The sequence below is a fragment of the Lissotriton vulgaris genome, chromosome 10 (genome assembly GCF_964263255.1).
Source record: "Lissotriton vulgaris chromosome 10, aLisVul1.2, whole genome shotgun sequence".
Taxonomy (NCBI): domain Eukaryota; kingdom Metazoa; phylum Chordata; class Amphibia; order Caudata; family Salamandridae; genus Lissotriton; species Lissotriton vulgaris.
In genome coordinates, this window is record NC_141698.1 from 15,975,064 (window position 1) to 15,997,620 (window position 22,557).

The 22,557-nt window shown below is 51.0% G+C and overlaps 1 protein-coding gene across 5 annotated transcripts in view; it reads right to left on the reverse strand.

Moving 5' to 3' along the window:
- Positions 1-22,557, reverse strand: part of L1CAM (L1 cell adhesion molecule) — a 603,152-nt gene that overhangs the window by 218,855 nt on the left and 361,740 nt on the right. For all 5 annotated transcript variants that reach the window (XM_086940236.1, XM_086940234.1, XM_086940237.1 and 2 more), the window contains one exon: positions 2,769-2,946. In XM_086940236.1, the coding sequence (XP_086796362.1) occupies positions 2,769-2,862 (94 nt within the window). In that variant the 5' untranslated portion in view covers positions 2,863-2,946. The remainder of the gene's footprint in view (positions 1-2,768; positions 2,947-22,557) is intronic.

The following is a 22,557-nucleotide window of genomic DNA, read 5'->3' on the forward strand; positions in this document are numbered from 1 at the left end:
TAGGATAAGGCTGGGATAAGTTAGAACAAGGCATGCGCTAGCCAGTACAAAGTGGGTGCTAGATAATACATGACAGGTGCTAGCTAGGATGCAGCTGATGTCAGCTAGGACAAGGTAGGTGCTATCTAGTATGAAACAATGTGTATCTAGGACAAGTCAGGCACTAGCCATATCCGTGTGATTACTAGCCAGGAGAAGGTAGGTGCTAGCTAGGACCAGGCAGGTGCTTGTTATGATAAGGCAAGTGCTATCTAGGATAAGGCAGGTGCTAGCTAGGATAAGGCAGGTGCAAGCTAGAACAAGGTATGTGCTAGCTAGTACAAAGTGAGTGCTAGCTAGTACATGGCAGGAGGTAGCTAGGGTAAGGCATGTGTAGCTAGGATAAGGCAGAGGCTAGCTAGGATAAAGCTAGTGCTGGCCAGGACAAGGCAGGTGATAATTAGGATAAGGCAGGGGCTAGCAACAATAAGGCTGGTGCTAGTTAGGGTAAGGATTGTGCTAGCTAGTACATTGCAGGTGCTAGCCTGGATAAGGCTGGTGCTAGCTAGGGTAAGGCTGGTGCTAGCTAGGGTAAGGCTGGTGCTAGCTAGGGTAAGGCAGGTGTAACTAGGATATGGCAGGGGCTAGCTAGGATAAGGCTGGTGCTGGCCAAGACAAGGTAGATGATAGTTAGGAAAAGGCAGGTGCTAGCTACGATAAGGCAGGTGAAACCTAGGGCAAGGCAGGTGCTAGCTAGAATAAGGCTGGTGCTAGCTAGGATAACACAGGTGCTAGCTAGGATAGGGTAGGAGCTAGGTATGATATGGCTGGTGCTAGCTAGGATAAGGCAGGTGCTAGCTAGGATAAGGTTGGTGCTAGCTAGGATAAGGCAGGTGCTAGCTAGGATAAGGCAGGTGATACCTAGGATAAGGCACGTGCTAGCTTGGACGAGACAGATGCTAGCTAGGATAAGGCTGGTGCTAGCTAGGACAAGGCTGGTGCTAGCTAGGATAAGGCGGTACTAGCTAGGATAAGGCAGGTGCTAGCTAGGATAAGGCAGGTGATACCTAGGATAAGGCACGTGCTAGCTTGGACGAGACAGATGCTAGCTAGGACAAGGCTGGTGCTAGCTAGGATAAGGCGGGTGCTAGCTAGGATGAGGCCGGTGCTAGCTAGGATAAGGCAGGTGCTACCTAGGATAAGGCAGGTGCTAGCTAGGATAAGGCAGGTGCTAGCTAGGAGCTAGCTAGGATAAGGCAGGTGCTAGCTAGGACTAGCTAAGATCAAGCAAGTGTTATCTAGGGCAAGGCAGGTGCCAGCTTCTGACCTGACTAGGCGTGCCCGCTCCCTGCTGCCCATCGCCCCCTACCCAGTTTGCGAGCTGCCGTTGCTGCCAGGGACGCTTGGCAGGGGGGTGAGAGGGGGGGGGGGGGGGCATCAAGAGATCCGCACATCGCGAAATCCGGATGACGATCAGAGAGCGGGGATTTCTGGAAGACTGGCGGCCCCTTCAGAGAGGGTTCCCGGCTCCCACACGGCGGCCGTGAGGGGAGATGACGGGGACAGGTTGCTGCCGTACAGTTGTCATGGCAACCAATGCAGTCAATGTCACTTACGGGGATGCTCGTGAGCCTGTGCTCAGACCTGAAACACATGCACGCCGAGCGTGCAGCTACGACACCCGGTGCCCCTGGAGGGAGGGGGGGCCCGAGGGCCCCAGCCGGTGCCCTTCACCATCACTCACTCCCTGAGCGCCTGTAGGGCGGTCCATGCCCACCGGGATGCCCAGGAGCTGTACACAGCGGCTCGAGGGCACCCACTGTCTGTGTGAGGCACACTGGGTCGGAGACACCGGCAGCTCCAGCCCTCCGAGGCACCGGAAGCGCCCCCCACAAGACGGTCCATTTCCAACTTCAGGATATGCAGATTGCCCGGTTCTGAAACAGGCCCTCCCGGGCAGGTATCACGGGAGGTCCCGCAGGTCTGGGGCGGGGTCAGTCACATGTCAGGGAGGCGCCTGACAACGACCGTCTCAGGCCAGAACCACTCTTTTGTGAATGGCTGTCCCCTTGGGAGGCGCCAATGTTTCCATCCAGTCCAGATCCACACTTCCCTAAAACATGGGGCCCATTTTTAGGGTCATAAATAAACCGGAGCTGAGATGGACCCTGGATGGGCCCTGCAACGAGGGCCTGGAGACGGGGGCCAATCTACGCCCCCCTCATGACCGTCCCACCCACACACACCATCAAACCACCAAAAACACCACATTCCCGGGCCTCACACAGAGCAATACACACCGGGGAAGAGGTGAGTCGAGGGGGGAATGCGGCATTCGAGGGGGCTCTAAAGCCAGCGACAGAGGCGCGGGAGAGGGGCGCTGAGAGAGGACGGGGGCGCGAGGGAGCGATGGATAGGCACATGGGGGGGGGGCGAGTGAAGAAGGTAGGGGGTAGACATTGAAGGGGGCACGAAAGGAGATGGAGAGAACGGGGTGGGTCAGAGCGAAGGGATTGTACGAGGGGAAATGAAGGGATGGAGAGAGGGCTCGGCGTGGAGGAATGAAGGAAAGAGGCGGTGAGAGAGGGGAGCGGAGGACGGGGTGTGATGGCTGGAAGGAGAGAGAACAGAGCTGGGGTGGTGAGCGCGGGGAGCAGAGAAACCGAGGGGAGACGGGGAGGGTGGAGGCTAAATGAGGCTGCGCGGGGAGGCGCTCTGGGAGAGGTACCACGGGACGGACCACAGAGAGGCACGGGGTAGCGCACACAGCAGGGCTCAATGGTACTCACATCCTTCCGGAATCAAGACGGACCGCGCCGGGGTGCAGAGCAGCAGTAGCAGGGGCAGCAGAGCCCAAGGGTGGTCCATCCTGCCCTCGGCCATCAGCGGGTATCCAAAGAGAGGCGCGGCCCCGCGGCTCCAGCAGGCGCGGCCCCGCGCTCGGCTCCGGCTCCGAGGATCAGGCGGCTGCAGACAGAGAGAGAGAGGGGGCTCCGTCAGTGACAAGCAGCTGGGCATCTCTGCAGCACACAGCCCCTCCCTGGCCCCGCCCCTCCGGGGGAACCGGCCCCGCCCACTGGACAGGGCAGGCCACAGCCCCTCTACATCTCAGCCCCCCGGCCCCTCCCTCCCCCACAGCTCCTGATGTGTACCCCCGGTACAGACCCTTCCACTGTGACAGCAGCGCCCAGACCCTTCACAGCCCGGGTCTACCGAGCAACACCCCATTGTAGGCAGCAGCCTACAGACCCCGTACAACCGACCCGCCACAGCCCGCCCGCGTACAACGCAGAGTACAGCCCCTCCCATGACACACAGCAGCTCAGACGTCTGTACTACCCAGGCCACCGCAACACTTACCTCCCAGACCTACCCCCCCCCCCTCGGTACGCAGCAGCCCACCCTGCACAGCCCTCTCTCGGTGCCCCCCTCTCTGAGTACCCAGCGCGTGCCACCTTCCTGCATGGACGTCAGCCTCTCGCCTCTGTGCAGTAAATACAGGCAGCGCACTGAAACCGCTCCCCTTATAGCGCCTTCCAGCGTACAGAACAGCGCACGCCCTTCCTAGGCACACAACAGCTCACACCGCACAGCTCCTGAATAGCCAGGCCCCCCTTCCCTACAGCTCATATAGCGCCTTCCAGCGTCCAGGCCACTAGGCCAGCCACGCCCTTCCTAGGCACACAGCAGCTCACCCTGCACAGCTCCTGTATAGCCCAGCCCAGCACCCCTTCCCTTTAGCTCATATAGCGCCTTCTAGCTTACAGACTAGCCCACACCCCCCTCCCAGGGCACACAGCAGCTCACCCTGCACAGCTCATGTATAGTAAACCCAGCCCCAGAACCCCTTCCCTAGAGCTCATATAGCGCCTTCTAGCGTACAGACCAGCCACACCCTTCCCAGGGTACACAGCAGCTCACCATGCACAGCTCCTGTACAGATCACTTGTTGTCTTGTCGCCTACACAGCCAGCTGCGAGCCCCTCCCAAGGACACAGCAGAGTACACAGGACAACTTCTTAACAGCCAAGCGCCCTCCCCCCTCCACAGCCCCTCCCTCGACCTCTCCCCTCTGTATACACCAGCCCACCGCCCCTCCCCCTCGCTACACAGCACGGGTCCTGTACCACTATACCCCAGCCATCCTACAGCACGGGTCCTGTACCCCTATACCCCAGCCATCATACAGCCCGAGTCCTGACCCCTATACCCCAGCCGTCATACAGCACGGGTCCTGTACCACTATACCCCTGCCGTCCTCCAGCACGGATCCTGACCCCTATATCCCAGCCGTACCACAGCACGGGTCCTGACCCCTTTATCCCAGCCGTACCACAGCACGGGTCCTGACCCCTATACCCCAGCCGTCCTACAGCACGGGTCCTGACCCCTATACCCCAGCCGTCCTACAGCACGGATCCTGACCCCTATACCCCAGCTGTCCTACAGCACAGGTCCTGTACCACTATACCCCAGCCGACATACAGCATGGGTCCTGACCCCTGAACCCCAGCCGACATACAGCATGGGTCCTGACCCCTGAACCCCTGCCGTCCTCCAGCACGGATCCTGACCCCTATATCCCAGCCGTACCACAGCACGGGTCCTGACCCCTTTATCCCAGCCGTACCACAGCACGGGTCCTGACCCCTATACCCCAGCCGTCCTACAGCACGGGTCCTGACCCCTATACCCCAGCCGTCCTACAGCACAGATCCTGACCCCTATACCCCAGCCGTCCTACAGCACAGGTCCTGTACCACTATACCCCAGCCGTCATACAGCACGGGTCCTGACCCCTGAACCCCAGCCGTCCTACAGCACGGGTCCTGACCCCTATACCCCAGCCGTCCTACAGCACGGGTCCTGACCCCTATACCCCAGCCGTCCTACAGCACGGGTCCTGTACCACTATACCCCAGCCATCCTACAGCACGGGTCCTGACCCCTATACCCCAGCCGTCCTACAGCACGGGTCCTGTACAACTACATCCCAGCCGTACCACAGCACGGGTCCTGACCCCTATACCCCAGCCGTCCTACAGCACGGGTCCTGACCCCTATACCCCAGCCGTCCTACAGCACGGGTCCTGTACCACTATACCCCAGCCATCCTACAGCACGGGTCATGACCCCTATACCCCAGCCGTCCTACAGCACGGGTCCTGACCCCTAAACCCCAGCCGTCCTCCAGCACGGGTCCTGACTCCTATACCCCAGCCGTCCTACAGCACGGGTCCTGACCCCTATACCCCAGCCGTCCTACAGCACGGGTCCTGTACCACTATACCCCAGCCATCCTACAGCACGGGTCCTGACCCCTATACCCCAGCCGTCCTACAGCACGGGTCCTGACCCCTAAACCCCAGCCGTCCTCCAGCACGGGTCCTGACTCCTATACCCCAGCCGTCCTACAGCACGGGTCCTGACCACTAAACTCCAGCCGTCCTACAGCACGGGTCCTGTACAAGTAGACCCCAGCCGTCCTACAGCACGGATCCTGACCCCAATACCCCAGCCGTCCTACAGCACGGGTCCTGACCCCTATACCCCAGCCGTCCTACAGCACGGATCCTGACCCCTATACCCCAGCCGTCCTCCAGCATGGGACCTGTACCCCTATACCCCAGCCGTCCTACAGCACAGGTCCTCACCACTAAACCCCAGCCGTCCTACAGCACGGGTCCTGTACAAGTAGACCCCAGCCGTCCTACAGCACGGATCCTGACCCCTATACCCCAGCCGTCCTACAGCACGGGTCCTGTACCACTATACCCCAGCCATCCTACAGCACGGGTCCTGACCCCTATACCCCAGCCGTCCTACAGCACGGGTCCTGACCCCTAAACCCCAGCCGTCCTCCAGCACGGGTCCTGACTCCTATACCCCAGCCGTCCTACAGCACGGGTCCTGACCCCTATACCCCAGCCATCCTACAGCACGGGTCCTGACCCCTATACCCTAGCCGTCATCCAGCACGGGACCTGTAACCCTATACCCCAGCCATCCTACAGCACGGGTCCTGACCCCTAAACCCCAGCCGTCCTACAGCACGGGTCCTGACCCCTTTACCCCAGCCGTCCTACAGCACGGGTCCTGACCCCTATACCCCAGCCGTCCTACAGCACGGGTCCTGACTCCTATACCCCAGCCGTCCTACAGCACGGGTCCTGACCCCTATACCCCAGCCGTCCTACAGCACGGGTCCTGTACCACTATACCCCAGCCATCCTACAGCACGGGTCCTGACCCCTATACCCCAGCCGTCCTACAGCACGGGTCCTGTACAACTACATCCCAGCCGTACCACAGCACGGGTCCTGACCCCTATACCCCAGCCGTCCTACAGCACGGGTCCTGACCCCTATACCCCAGCCGTCCTACAGCACGGGTCCTGTACCACTATACCCCAGCCATCCTACAGCACGGGTCATGACCCCTATACCCCAGCCGTCCTACAGCACGGGTCCTGACCCCTAAACCCCAGCCGTCCTCCAGCACGGGTCCTGACTCCTATACCCCAGCCGTCCTACAGCACGGGTCCTGACCCCTATACCCCAGCCGTCCTACAGCACGGGTCCTGTACCACTATACCCCAGCCATCCTACAGCACGGGTCCTGACCCCTATACCCCAGCCGTCCTACAGCACGGGTCCTGACCCCTAAACCACAGCCGTCCTCCAGCACGGGTCCTGACGCCTATACCCCAGCCGTCCTACAGCACGGGTCCTGACCACTAAACTCCAGCCGTCCTACAGCACGGGTCCTGTACAAGTAGACCCCAGCCGTCCTACAGCACGGATCCTGACCCCAATACCCCAGCCGTCCTACAGCACGGGTCCTGACCCCTATACCCCAGCCGTCCTACAGCACGGATCCTGACCCCTATACCCCAGCCGTCCTCCAGCATGGGACCTGTACCCCTATACCCCAGCCGTCCTACAGCACAGGTCCTCACCACTAAACCCCAGCCGTCCTACAGCACGGGTCCTGTACAAGTAGACCCCAGCCGTCCTACAGCACGGATCCTGACCCCTATACCCCAGCCGTCCTACAGCACGGGTCCTGTACCACTATACCCCAGCCATCCTACAGCACGGGTCCTGACCCCTATACCCCAGCCGTCCTACAGCACGGGTCCTGACCCCTAAACACCAGCCGTCCTCCAGCACGGGTCCTGACTCCTATACCCCAGCCGTCCTACAGCACGGGTCCTGACCCCTATACCCCAGCCGTCCTACAGCACGGGTCCTGACCCCTATACCCTAGCCGTCATCCAGCACGGGACCTGTAACCCTATACCCCAGCCATCCTACAGCACGGGTCCTGACCCCTAAACCCCAGCCGTCCTACAGCACGGGTCCTGACCCCTTTACCCCAGCCGTCCTACAGCACGGGTCCTGACCCCTATACCCCAGCCGTCCTACAGCACGGGTCCTGACTCCTATACCCCAGCCGTCCTACAGCACGGGTCCTGACCCCTAAACCCCAGCCGTCCTCCAGCACGGGTCCTGACTCCTATACCCCAGCCGTCCTACAGCACGGGTCCTGACCCCTAAACCCCAGCCGTCCTCCAGCACGGGTCCTGACTCCTATACCCCAGCCGTCCTACAGCACGGGTCCTGACCCCTATACCCCAGCCGTCCTACAGCACGGGTCCTGACCCCTATACCCTAGCCGTCATCCAGCACGGGACCTGTAACCATATACCCCAGCCATCCTACAGCACGGGTCCTGACCCCTAAACCCCAGCCGTCCTACAGCACGGGTCCTGACCCCTTTACCCCAGCCGTCCTACAGCACGGGTCCTGACCCCTATACCCCAGCCGTCCTACAGCACGGGTCCTGACTCCTATACCCCAGCCGTCCTACAGCACGGGTCCTGACCCCTAAACCCCAGCCGTCCTCCAGCACGGGTCCTGACTCCTATACCCCAGCCGTCCTACAGCACGGGTCCTGACCCCTAAATCCCAGCCGTCCTCCAGCACGGGTCCTGACTCCTATACCCCAGCCGTCCTACAGCACAGGTCCTGACTCCTATACCCCAGCTGTCCTACAGCACAGATCCTGACCCCTATACCCCAGCCGTCCTCCAGCATGGGACCTGTACCCCTATACCCCAGCTGTCCTACAGCACGGGTCCTGACCACTAAACCCCAGCCGTCCTACAGCACGTGTCCTGTACAAGTAGACCCCAGCCGTCCTACAGCACGGATCCTGACCCCTATACCCCAGCCATCCTCCAGCACGGGACCTGTACCCCTATACCCCAGCCGTCCTACAGCACGGGTCCTGTACCCCTATACCCCAGCCATCATACAGCCCGAGTCCTGACCCCTATACCCCAGCCGTCCTACAGCACGGGTCCAGACCCCTAAACCCCAGCCGTCCTCCAGCACGGGTCCTGACTCCTATACCCCAGCCGTCCTACAGCACGGGTCCTGTACCCCTATACCCCAGCCGTCCTACAGCACGGGTCCTGACCCGTATATCCCAGCCGTCCTACAGCACGGGTCCTGACCCCTATACCCCAGCTGTCCTACAGCACAGATCCTGACCCCTATACCCCAGCCGTCCTACAGCACGGGTCCTGTACCACTATACCCCAGCCATCCTACAGCACGGGTCCTGTACCCCTATACCCCAGCCATCATACAGCCCGAGTCCTGACCCCTATACCCCAGCCGTCATACAGCACGGGTCCTGTACCACTATACCCCAGCCATCCCACAGCACGGGTCCTGACCCCTTTATCCCAGCCGTACCACAGCACGGGTCCTGACCCCTATACCCCAGCCGTCATACAGCACGGGTCCTGACCCCTATACCCCAGCCGTCCTCCAGCACGGATCCTGACCCCTATACCCCAGCCATCCCACAGCACGGGTCCTGACCCCTTTATCCCAGCCGTACCACAGCACGGGTCCTGACCCCTATACCCCAGCCGTCCTACAGCACGGGTCCTGACCCCTATACCCCAGCCGTCCTTCAGTACGGATCCTGACCCCTATACCCCAGCCGTCCTACAGCACAGGTCCTGTACCACTATACCCCAGCCATCATACAGCACGGGTCCTGACCCCTAAACCCCAGCGTCCTACAGCACGGGTCCTGACCCCTAAACCCCAGCCGTCCTACAGCACGGGTCCTGTACCACTACATCCCAGCCGTACCACAGCACGGGTCCTGACCCCTATACCCCAGCCGTCCTACAGCACGGGTCCTGACCCCTATACCCCAGCCGTCCTACAGCACGGATCCTGACCCTATACCCCAGCCGTCCTACAGCACGGGTCCTGACCACTGTACCCCAGCCGTCCTACAGCACGGGTCCTGTACCACAGTACCCCAGCCGTCCTACAGCACAGGTCCTGACCCCTAAACCCCAGCCGTCCTACAGCACGGGTCCTGTACCACTACATCCCAGCCGTACCACAGCACGGGTCCTGACCCCTATACCCCAGCCGTCATACAGCATGGGTCCTGACCCCTATACCCCAGCCGTCCTAGAGCACGGATCCTGACCCCTATACCCCAGCCGTCCTACAGCACGGGTCCTGACCACTGTACCCCAGCCGTCCTACAGCACGGGTCCTGTACCACAGTACCCCAGCCGTCCTACAGCATGGGTACTCACAAACATTTTCCCAAGAGCCAAAAAGTTGACTGCTGCATAGATGCCAACAGGGCAGCGATCAGGAGTTTTAGGTGTTGATAAGGTGGATGTAGGGGAAGCAAAGCATACACATCTAGCAGATGGATTGCACAATGTGAAGCCAGAAAACCTGGGATTAATCCCGGCCCCCACGTAAGCAAATTGTGTGATCCTAGTCAATTGGTTTATTTTGTTTTCCCTCTTTTTTCTTCATCACATACCTAAAAATACCTGATTTCAGGTTGTGCGCTGTGCAAAACCTTCTCCTGTGTTCGAATAAATTAAGTATAATGTTGTTTGAGTTTAAAAGGAGCTCAGCTCCCCCCCAAAGAGTGTGCATAAGAACTGATTTGCCAATTAGTTCACTATTAACCTTGTTGTCGGGTGGGAGGAAGAATGAATGTTTCTAAATTCATGTTTGAAAACTATCACTTTAAAAAATACTGCTCACTGCACTGATATAATCCGATGTACGAAGGTGAAACTGTTCATGTTAATGAAATGCACATTTTGAATTTCGACTTTATCACATTTTTACACTTTTGCTGCAAGATGTCTTTAAAAATGAAGGTGTTCCTAGAGTCAAGTGGTGCAAGACACCATAGTTACCTATTTTCTTTATCTTCAATCGACCTTTAAATAAAGTCTTGCCTGTTTATTTAACATCTTTTTAATGTTAGTGCTGAGTGGAATAAACATAAGCCCAGCGCTGCTGCTGCCCGGGGGTGGCTCATGTAAAGGTCTGGAGGGCCGCAGGCGGCCTGCGGGCTGTACTTTGAGTATCTCCGTCCTGTACAGAGTGCTCCTACCCAAGCACACCCCCCTAGTAACCCCACCAGATCCACAACCCCACAAACAGACAAACCCATGGCCCCTTCCACCTAACATTCCATTTCAGCAGCCCTCCTCCTGTAGGTACCAGGCCCACCCCTGTCCCAGAACACCACCCCATTCACCATCTTACTGCAAGACCCCAACCTTCTCCCCCCCCCCGAGGTACACCACTCACACCCAACGCCCATCAAAGAGCCACTCACCTTGTAATCACGAGAACACCAGCTTTCATTCACAAGCACCACCTTAGAGCCGCCTCATATACAGGAACCCCTGAGCCCCTTTCTGTGGAAGAGTGGCAGAGGTGTGGCACGGTGGCCAGGGTGCCTGATTCCGGACTACTGGGTTAATGGTTCGATCCCCGGCGCCGGTGGCAGGTCAGCCCAGCACCATGTGACTCTGGGCAGTAGCTTGCTTAATCTTCCTGATGGCCCCCAGCGCCGGGACACCACTTCGGAGGTAGCTGTGCGCTTTACAAATATTGGTATTTCATTTCATTTCTTTACATATACGCCCCAAATTCAGTGCCCAGAGCACACTTACTGCACCCAGGAGCCCCCTTTATGTCCCATCTGCACCCAGACCTCACCAATACCCCCTGACAGAGCCCCTTGTGATGCAGCCACTCCCATGTGCCCCACATACTGCAGACCCCAGGCCAAAGACCTGTGCATGGTTTGTACTCGCCCCATCTCAGAGCCCTGCGCCCACCAACATATAGCAATCAGGAGCAGAAATTGTTCAGTCACACCTGGACCCCCCCATCTGAACCCCCAAATATAGCAAACACCAGCAGGGCGCTGATGCCCCAAATAATGTCTCACCCCACACCCTACCCCAACCCAGTGCATGCAGCCACAGCCACACTGGAGTCATTTGCTGCACGCACCAGCCACATCACAAACCCCTACCTCTCAGATACTCCCACTGCAGGACCATTGTGTCCGGTACACAGCTACCTCTATAAACAAGCACTGGCAATGCCAATAGGCTTCAGCTCCTTAATGCAAGTGTCAAGCTCTTGGCTTTGCCAATGCTTGTCTGCAAAACATTGTTTGAAAAAGGAAAACTAAAAATTTTAAAATACTGCAGACAAAGCAAATACATCTTAAGGTGTCTCTAAAACATACTTTGAATATTTTCAATCTTTAGGAATGCATGGTTTACTTTTCAAATACTTTTCACACCGGAAGCTCTGAAATTAATTTTTAAATAATTTTTAAAGTGTCAGAATTTAAAAGAAAATGCGTGCAGAGTTCTAACTTCCTTTCCTCAGGGCTCAGAATTAAAACACATGCTCCAGATATTCGGTTCCTATTAGTAGCCAAGAATTCAGATTTAAGGGTCCCAGGAGAAGGGAAATCTCCTTCAGAGTCATGTTAAGTACACCTCCTGCCTGGGCCCATCTGAGAGAGTGCATCAGAGGGCCTTTAATCAGCGCCATGACAGCTTCTGAGAGCCAAGACATGCTGTCAAGCAATGCAGGGAGTGCAGGAGGCGAAACAAACACAGCTCTTAAAGTTACCTGTTGCTCTGCTTTTACAGACAAGGTGGGGTGGGAAGCAGCTCTGAGAGTGAGGGGGAGCAGCATAGAGGGGGGGGGGGGGCTGAAGGAAAACAACAGACAAAGAGTTCCCTGAATGTGAGCAGCGGGAGGATATGTCATACAGTAAAAGGATGGTAAAGAAGCAATTCTCCAGGTAGAGATAAACACAAAAAGTCAGCCATTAATAATAAGAGAAGAAATGAGAGTGACAGGGAAGCCAGCCAATGAGGAGCCGGCGGCTGGAAGAAAGCCTTCTGGAAATTTCTGGAATGATCCACAAGAGAACGTTTTATAACAGGGACCTAGATCCGTCAGTAGGAAAGACCTAGTCAATCCCCATCGAAGGGTACCCCCCCCCCACTCCACATACCACGCCCACAAGAGAGCCCCGCCTTCTATTCCATGATCACACTGAACATGACGTCACCCAAAGGTATCCGACCTGCTCATTAATGGATCTCTTTAGCACGAATTAACAAAAGAGAAGTGTGCAAACGTGATACTTCACAGCGGGTTCGCTTTCACTGACAACAATCAGCATGTATTCTCTGTCTGGGGAGTTTCTCGATTAAAAAACAAATCATAATGGTTCGACCGCCACTGCGACCCCCACCCCTCCCCAACCTCCCTTTCTTTGCAAGACCCGCAGAGCGCCCCAAACTCTGTAGGACGCCCCCAGGTATATGCTGAACGCCCCCACCCCATCACCAGGGCACAGATTATCACCCTCTTATTTCAGTGTATTTTCGATCACAGTGAAGTCAGGTCTGCATGGAGGTGGCCTGGGATGTACCATGCCTTGCAGGCGGGGGGGGGGGGAGCAAACCTGGGCGGACAGACTCATGGCATGCATGTGCTGCGTATGTACAAGCATTCCAGGCTGGTGTGAATATACCTGTATCAATAAAACGTGTTATTTGGACCAGGTGTACTAAGGCACAGATATAGATTTCTTACTACAGTGCAACGTTCACAGTTTGCTGGACACATTTATTACGGCATTGCAAAGGTGAGTGTCTGTTGCATACATTTATTACTACAGTGGAGAGGCCACTTTCTGCTGCAAATATTCATTACAATAGTGCAAAGGCCACTCTCTGCTGCACACATTTATTACAGCAGTGCAAAGGTCACTCTCTGCTGCAAACATTTATTACAATAGTGCAAAGGCCACTCTCTGCTGCACACATTTATTACAGCAGTGCAAAGGCCAGAGTCTGTTTCACACATTTATTACAATAGTGCAAAGGCCACTCCATGCTACACACATTTATTACATCATTGCAAAGGCCAGAGTCTGTTGCACACATTTATTACAATAGTGCAAAGGCCACTCTCTGCTTCACACATTTATTACATCAGTGGAAAGGCCAGAGTCTGTTGCACATGTTTATTACAATAGTGCAAAGGCCATTCTCTGCTGCACACATTTATTACATCAGTGCAAAGGACACTCTCTGCTGTACACGTTTATTACAGCAGTGCAAAGGTCAGTGTCTGTTGCACACATTTATTACAATAGTACAAAGGCCTCTCTCTGTTGCACGCATTTATTACGGTAGTGCAAAGGTCAGTGTCTGTTGCACACATTTATTACAATAGTGCAAAGGCCACTCTCTGCTGTACACATTTATTACAGTAGTGCAAAGGTCAGTGTCTGTTGCACACATTTATTACAATAGTGCAAAGACCACTCTCTGTTGCACACATTTATTACAGCAGTGTAAAGGTCAGTGTCTGTTGCACACATTTATTACAAACTAGTGCAAAGGCCACTCTCTGCTGTACGCATTTATTACAGTAGTGCAAAGGTCAGTGTCTGTTGCACACATTTATTACAATAGTGCAAAGGCCACTCTCTGTTGCACACATTTATTACAGCAGTGCAAAGGTTGGTGTCTGTTGGATACATTTATTTCTACAGTCGAAAGGCCACTCTGTTGCACACATTTATTACAATAGTGCAAAGGCCACTCTCTGTTGCACACATTTATTACAGCAGTGCAAAGGTCAGTGTCTGTTGCACACATTTATTACAATAGTACAAAGGCCTCTCTCTGTTGCACGCATTTATTACGGTAGTGCAAAGGTCAGTGTCTGTTGCACACATTTATTACAATAGTGCAAAGGCCACTCTCTGCTGTACACATTTATTACAGTAGTGCAAAGGTCAGTGTCTGTTGCACACATTTATTACAATAGTGCAAAGACCACTCTCTGTTGCACACATTTATTACAGCAGTGTAAAGGTCAGTGTCTGTTGCACACATTTATTACAAACTAGTGCAAAGGCCACTCTCTGCTGTACGCATTTATTACAGCAGTGCAAAGGTCAGTGTCTGTTGCACACATTTATTACAATAGTGCAAATGCCACTCTCTGTTGCACACATTTATTACAGCAGTGCAAAGGTCAGTGTCTGTTGGATACTTGTATTTCTACAGTCGAAAGGCCACTCTGTTGCTCACATTTATTACAATAGTGCAAAGTATTATATATAACAATAGTACCTTGGGCCTATCATGAAAAATCATGTTATCGTTACAAGCGCGTCACAAAGGCTCTGCCAGGCGCGTGCCCACAGAGCCTTGCACATTAATTGAGTGTTTCACCCTCTGCAAATAAGTCCCTGTTCTTTGGTTAAAGCTCTTTCTTTATATCTTCTAGTAATGAAAAGTGGCCCGCACGGCGTGCTGAAGGTAAGATGATGTTAATTCAGATTGCTGGGTGCGAGGGGGGGGGGGGGTCATGATGACGCACCTGTGCCCCCCCCCTCTTGTGATCTCCGGCTCACCCCAGCCTTAGCAATGCTAACACGCCCCATCCTCCCCTCTGCAGACCTGCACAGGCGCTGCAGCCCTGAGAGCAGGCTGCAGGCAGCCACAGCGCGTGCACCTCACGTCACAGACAAGTCTGACATGGAATGTCACATTACACCGCCCACCGGTGCGTATCACGTCTGCTCATCTCCGCACAATCGGAAAAATGACAGCCGAATATTGTTTCAGTGAAATAATTCACCAAGACACCCATAGAGCTGTCTGGAGGACACCCCCGCACCCCCTCCTGACTCCCTCCCACCTCTGAAATATAGACTTGGATTTTATTACAGGGCTGTCAGGTGTCGTCATGTGCATTAAAAGTAGATGAATGTGTGAAATTCACAAAAAAACGGTGTATTGTACCATTTACGGCACAACTTCATGAAACAACAACCATGATGAAACAGCCTCAGCGCTCGTGGTCTGTGGGACGACAGCACAACCTGTAATACCAGGGAGGAGAGAACAACGCGGTCACTCACCCCAGGACTAGGGGCCCGAATCATAGAATTAACTTAAGACAAAATCCTAAACTTACTACTTTTGGTATTCACAGAATGCACTTACTACTTTGTTATTCACAGAATGGATTTACGACTACTAACTTTACGTCCGCACTCGGGCCAGACATTCCGGCCCGGGGGGAGGAGCTTTCGGCCCAGAGGCAGAGCTTCCGGCCCGAGGCGGAGCTTCTGGCCCAGATGTGGAGATTTCAGCCATGGCTAATTCCCCACCTCCGTCCAGAAGCTCCGCCTCCAAGCCGGAAGCTCCGCCTCTGGGCCGGAATTTCCGGCCCGAGTGCGGACGTAAAGTTAGTAGTCGTAAATCCATTCTGTGAATAACAAAAGTAGTAAGTGCATTCTGTGAATACCAAAAGTAGTACGTTTAGGATTGTGTCTTAAGTTAATTTTGTGAATCGGGCCCTAGGAGAGCAGAACTCGAATCCTGGCTCCGGCGCTTGTCTGGCACTGTGTGATACTAGGCAAATCACGTTACCTCTCAGAGTCTCAATTTCTCTATCCCCCCACCCATTATTTATTTATTTAATTATTTCTTTAGACATTTTCTGAAGGAGCCACTACGGGGTAAACAATTTGAAACGCTGAAAAAGGAGAAAAACAGAAGAAAAGACCCGACTCCAGTAGGTGCACGGTGTACACAAATTACACAGTGCCTCAGATGCAGGGGCTCTAAGGAGGGGTGAAAAAACAACAAAGCCTCGTGAACAAGTAAATGGTCTTTTAAAGACCTGTGAAGTACTCAGGTGTGGACGGACACTGCAATAGGACGGACACCAGACCAGCCAGACACAGCAGCTCAAGGACTGTGTGTGTGTGCCCGGGAAGCTGTCTCAGCCCGGGCTGACACACAGGACTGGTGGGGGCTGAAGCCCTCTGAGCCCCATGGGCTCTGCATTCTGGCACGGAGTGCAGAGACACATATCCAGCCCTGCTCACAAGTGGGTGTGTACACAAAGAGCACAGGCGCACACTTCTAGTGTGAGTGCATAAAGCGCTGTGCAAAAACTGCAGTCTTTGAGAAGGCACCAGGCTGCTTTCCAGGGGCCGTGTCATCACGGCAGGGCACCTGTGAACATACTGATGACTGCACCTTCATTTGCTGAAGTGCATCTGCATATTCAAATTTTTGTCTCCAAACCGGAAGTTGCACAAGCACCGTCCAGTAGTGATTGGTGCAGAGGTGCATACTGCAGTCTTCATCTGAAATCCTATTTTATCAGATATTTTTATTCAGGTTCGATTAATTAAAATCATTACATGTCAGAACCATTTAATAAAATAACAATGAAATTGTTAATGTTACAGACAAGGGAATTTTATAAACATACATACGTAACCTACTGCTGGTTGCCCGTAGGTAGTTCTAGTTAAGACCAAAGCTTCCATAGGAAAAGCGTTTTTCCAATACCTTTAGGCGCTGCTTTACAAATCTCAACTAAATTTTCACAAAACATCCCACTTTTGGTTCATCTGCTGTGTTTAAAGTTTCAGGGTGATCAATAGGAGTGGGAGTAATTTGCGTAATAGCGTTACGCAAATCTCCACAAAACGATAAAAAATCTCAGCGAACACGCGGAATTTCTTGCTCGGGATGCTTTTTTCCTGTTCGCAATTGCTGTTTGCGTGCTCAGGGGGCAATATCTCACAAACACGCATTTTGAGAACGCGAACAAGGAAAAAAATTCGCGGAACGCAGAATTTTGGGCAATTTCACATTCTCAGCGGAACGCAAAATTACCCAAATTCCGCAAATTCCATGAGTAGAACAAAATTTGCCGCCCAGGCCTAGTGATCAAGTGTGGAATGAGAAAAATAGGAGGGCGGGGGCAAAATGCGTTTTCTCTAATGTTTAGTGAATTTGGATTTCTCACTTTTTGAACACAACTGCAGCATGAACTGCTGAACAGAATTACACCAAATTTGACCGAAAGCTAGATGTTGGTCCAGAAAGCGGGCTTTTTGTGTTTTGGTATCAATCCGTTCAGTAGTTTTTGAGATATCTAACTTCAGAAAATATAGATATCTGGGGAGGTGAATCCTTGCAGTGGACTTGCAGATCCTACTAAAATTTGATTGGTTTCCAACACTTCAATCAGGAAGTGTTGACAGCCATCTTGGGACTCAACTTGAAGCCAAGTCCAAGAAACAAAGTTAATAATAAAGAAAAGGGGAAGGGTAGGAATACCCTGTCCCACCAGATATGCAGGAGGGGTAGTTGGCCCCAAGTACCCTCAATAGCCTTGGGGAATTAATCCTGCTAATAGTTGTGCACCAGGAGGCACGTTTGCAGAGTGTTATATAAAGGGGGCATGACCTCCTATCAGATCTCAGTAATCCATCTGTGTGGGACTTACTAGAGGTAATAGAAGGGGGCAACTACCCCATCTGTCATCTTCAATAAGTTCCACACAGCAGAATTGCTAATAGGTCTTTGGAGGCCAAGCCCAATTTCTCCATAACTCTGCAAATGTGGCTTGTGATTTTCTACTGGTCCACTTTACTCCTGAAAAACCTTGAGGCCTAGAAGTCCTCACGGTACCTCCTATAAGTACTACACAGCAGAATTCCTGAAAATTGGTCAGAGACCCAGCCTCCTTTCTCCACCACTCTGCAAGCGTGAATACAGTTATAAAACCATAGAAATTCACAAAAAAACAAAGGTTACAGGGATGTTATAGTTAGGATCAGGTGTCACTCGTACAAAACCAGAGAAATTCAGCCGTTATAGTTAGCTGAGCTAACTATAAGTAAGACAAGTGCAATGCACTGCTTATGACCTCACATAATATATCGCTCATGACATAGTCAGTGACTTCACTGATGACAATTTCTCAGGACAGGGCGCTTGGAACTTCATTTATTATATGTTCAATTATTGATTTGTACAAAATGTGCAGACTGACATTATTCAAATAATATCCCGATAAAATAATAAACATTTATGATTTCATATTCCGAGTCCTAAAATCTTAAAAGGATCTTAAAAGAACCTTAAAAGAGTTTTGCCCAAGTAGGATAATTCATCACACAGTCTAAGAGATATTTCAAATGAAGTGCTCTCTCAGATGCAAAATATAGCCCCACACATTCACTTATTTACCAGGTAAGTACCTTATACAATGTACAGCACCTTTATGCAGTGAACATTTCACTTTCTGTGTCACAATAATGCAAAGAATTCTGATTTCAACTGTCCACCCTTTGTTCAATTATTTATTTATTTATTTATTTATTTAAACTTTTACCGCGCACAGCTACCCACAGTGGGTTTCCCGGCGCTAGGGACAGACTGGAGAAGAAGATATCAGATAGCCAGCATACAGGAACCAACTACTTATGTGAACAACAGCGTTTTCAGTGCTCTGCAAAAACGAAGAAGACTGGTCTCTAATTTAAGGGCAGTGGGCAGGGCATTCCAATATTTGGGACCAAGATAGGAGAAGGAACGTCCCCCCATCCTTGCCAGCTTAAATCTTGGTATAGAGAAATTGCCAATTTCCGAGGATCGTAAGGTACGTTTGGGCCTGTAAAGTTGCACCAGTTTTTGTAAGTAAGTAGGTGCAATGCCTTGCTTGATCCTAAACATGTAGCATAATGCCTTAAACTTTATGCGGCTGGAGATCTTCAACCAATGAAGATCATGCAAGGCAGATAATGCAGAAGTTCTTCTAGGGACATTCTTCAAGAGTCGCGCGGCTGCATTTTGTACAACCTGCAATACTTTAACAGTGGCTACATCAGCACCCAAGGACTTCATACGCACTGATTATTCTGCAAAGCCATCAATTTAAGAAAAGTGCACTTAGTACAAAATAAATTAAAACAATTCATCAAATTTTAAACATACCACCCTCTACTCATTACTATTCTGAACAGCAACGTGGCCTGCCCTTAATCTGTACAAATGCACATGCATCTCTTCATCTGAATTTAAACCATTCTGCATTGCAATGTTCAACACATTTATTTAATGCGATTCCAATCTCCTCAGTCTTTGTTCCCTGTTTCTACCTCTGGGACCGAGTCTACCACAAAATAGACATGGTCCTTCTTATTGCCACCATGACTCTCATGTATATGACGGGCACCAGGCTAATTTCTATCTTCATTGGCTATAGCTCGTAGTGTAGCAAAATTCTATCATGCACCGTATAAATCGTACTGCCTGCATAAATCTTTAGACATGAACACTGCCATATATACACAACAAAATCACTCCTGCCGTTACAGGCATTATTAATTTTCAGAGGGGTGTTCAATAATGGTGATACAAACTCTTTCACATTTTGACCAAATGTGCAGGCATCACACCTATGGCTCTTCTGAAATACCAGACCCGGCTTTAACCAAGTGTCTGATTTTTTTATTTCAGGGCCAATAACAAATAGCTCAGTCCGCATAGACTTTTCCAGTCGAAAGGGCAAAAAAAGGATCCTTTGTCAATGTCTTACCAATTGTTGGATCACTTTGAATGAGACTGAAATGGGTGGACAGAATTCTCCTTACTGTTTGGTGGCATACCCTGCAATCACCCTTATCTGGCCTGAACGCACTCATTATCGGTTGCCTTTATTGAATAGCAGTGTATCTCTTGATTTTAAATGAGTTCTTTGTCTTTTGCTGTATCCAATATTGTTTGCTTCTACCCTCTGGCGAGTAATCTATCATTGAGTTCTGTCTAGACTTCAACTAATGAGATTTCATAACTACAGTTTCGTCGCATGTAGAGATTTTCTGCATAAGGATTACTGTTCTTGAGTTTTATTGCATGATAACGGACTGTATGGAGAATTGATTTTCCTGCTGTGAGTTTTCTGAATATTTTTTTAATTTTTTTTTTTTTACAAAAACCATCAGATCCAAAAAATCTACCCAGTCTTGCGAACATTACTAGTAAAAGAGGGATTTATGTCATTGATGTTCAATTTATCAGCAAACTCTTTTGCAGATTCTGGTGTGCCCCCCAAAAGAATAAAATGATCATCAATAAAATCAGTCCACAGGACCAAGTTTCCGGACCCTTCATGAACCCCGAGCACCTGCTCCTCCAACCAGCCCATATGCAAATTGGCATAACTGGGGGCAAAGCAGGTGCCCAGCGCAGACCCTCTCATTTCCTTGAATAACTCTATTCCAATAAGAGAAAAAAATATGTAAACACCATTCTATAATTTGAAGGAGCATCTGTGTATGACGGGGTATGTGAATAGGCCTGGTGTCAAAGACATTCTTTGTTAGCCTCAAATTATCGTGGTGTGCAAGATTCGAATAGAATGCTGTGACGTCCATGGTCATGAACACATATATTCCACGTAGGAGGTCACAGGTATCTAGCAAAAAATAGGATACATTTCAAACATGTACCTGTAAAAAATGCTCAATGTATCGTGATGTTGTTGAAAATAGCTCCCCAATAGCCAATTTTATTGGTCTACCCGGTGGATTTTGGGCATTCATGTGCACCTTTGGGTTTAAATACAGAACGGGGACTATTGGATAATCTACTTTCAGGAATTTATAATCATCCTGGGGTATTAATTAGGTGTGTGCGGCAATCTCCTCAAGTCTTCCCACATCTTGCAAGTTTACAATGAAGCAGGCGACCTGATGCAGTTTCTTTGCAAACGCAATGCAAGGCAATGCTACTTGGACCGAAGCGCCAACAGAGCAGAGGGAATTCCACATAGTGCAACGCCACAAACTCCACCCACCCCTAATAATAATCCCACTCCTCTCCATTTGGATAATTCACCATGAAGTGTCTCTTTGATGTCATTGGTATTACTCTGAGAGACCTTCCAATAGCCTTGCTTATCATTTAGTTGTAACTGGGCCTCACTTGTGTGCATGTCTAGGGGCCATAGGACAATATTTCCCCCTTTATCGAATTGGCATACCACCACATCTTTCCTAGCTGTTATTTTGTTTATCACATTTTGATACCCCTGAGATTGGCTTGTATTCTCCCCTCTATATTTAAAGCTTGATTCTACTGATAATCCCTTCAAGTCCAAGATTAGCAATTCAGAGAAAATGTCTAACAAGTCTCTGGACATTACTGGTAAAAACACAGATTTCAGTTTGAACGATGTGGTTGTACAGTCATAAATATCCACCCCTAATCAATCTGCTGTTTCTGTAATGGAAATTGCTGCTCTTTCCCCACCAGCTTCACTCTCGAGTTGGTTTAACTGCTGCAGAAATTCCATGTCTGATACTAGCAGATTCCCTGGTGCCGGATTTCCTTGATTCAAACCTTTGAATACCACTGCTCCAGTGGCAAAATATTTCTGACATTTTAGTCATCTCATGAATTTAAAAAAGTCGATTAAAGTTTGGCCATAATTGAAATTAGTTGATATGCAGTAAGGTAGTCCCAATTTTAATGTTATAGTCTATTCCTTAGTTAGTTCCATATCTGTTAGATTAAGATTTGGAAATTTTCCATAGTCATATTTGTTTAGGGCGTATCTGTTTGGTCTTTGCCACTGGATTTGATGCCCCTACGTCTGTTTTTTCTTTTTCTCTTTCTTTTACAACTATCTCTTATATATATATATATATATATATATATATATATATATATATATATATATATATATATGTATATATATATATATATATATATATATAACTTTCCCTTGGTTCCTTTTCACCGGGAACTGCAGCGCTCTCAAATGCTGGTTCGTTAACCCCTGCGGCAGAACCACGCCGCTTTGGACATCCAGACAAAATCTTTCCAGTTTGAAAAGAAAACAGGGACGAACTCACGTACTCTATTTTTCACTTTTTATTGCCATTCTTTAAATCGTGGAAACTTTTTGGCAGGCAGGCACAGATCAACGCGTTCAGGCTGCCACAGCCCTTGCTCATGATCAATTATATATATATATATATATATATATATATCATAAACACTCGTAAGGTAGCAGTAAGGCCCCTGAGGGGTGGTGCACCAGCCCGGACGAGACAACCAGCAAAAATGTCCAATACCACCAACTTCTCATGCTCCAATGAAGAATAAGATATTCTGTGTAGTCAAAAAGTCGGGAAACTTGGATTACATAGGAATAACATTTACTATTCCCACTCCAGTCAGTATAGCAGTAGTAAAAGTGTTGGACAGCGGAGGGGTACAATTTACTACTCCCACTCCAGTCAGTGCAACAGTAGGAAAAGTGTTGGATTGCAGAGGGGTCA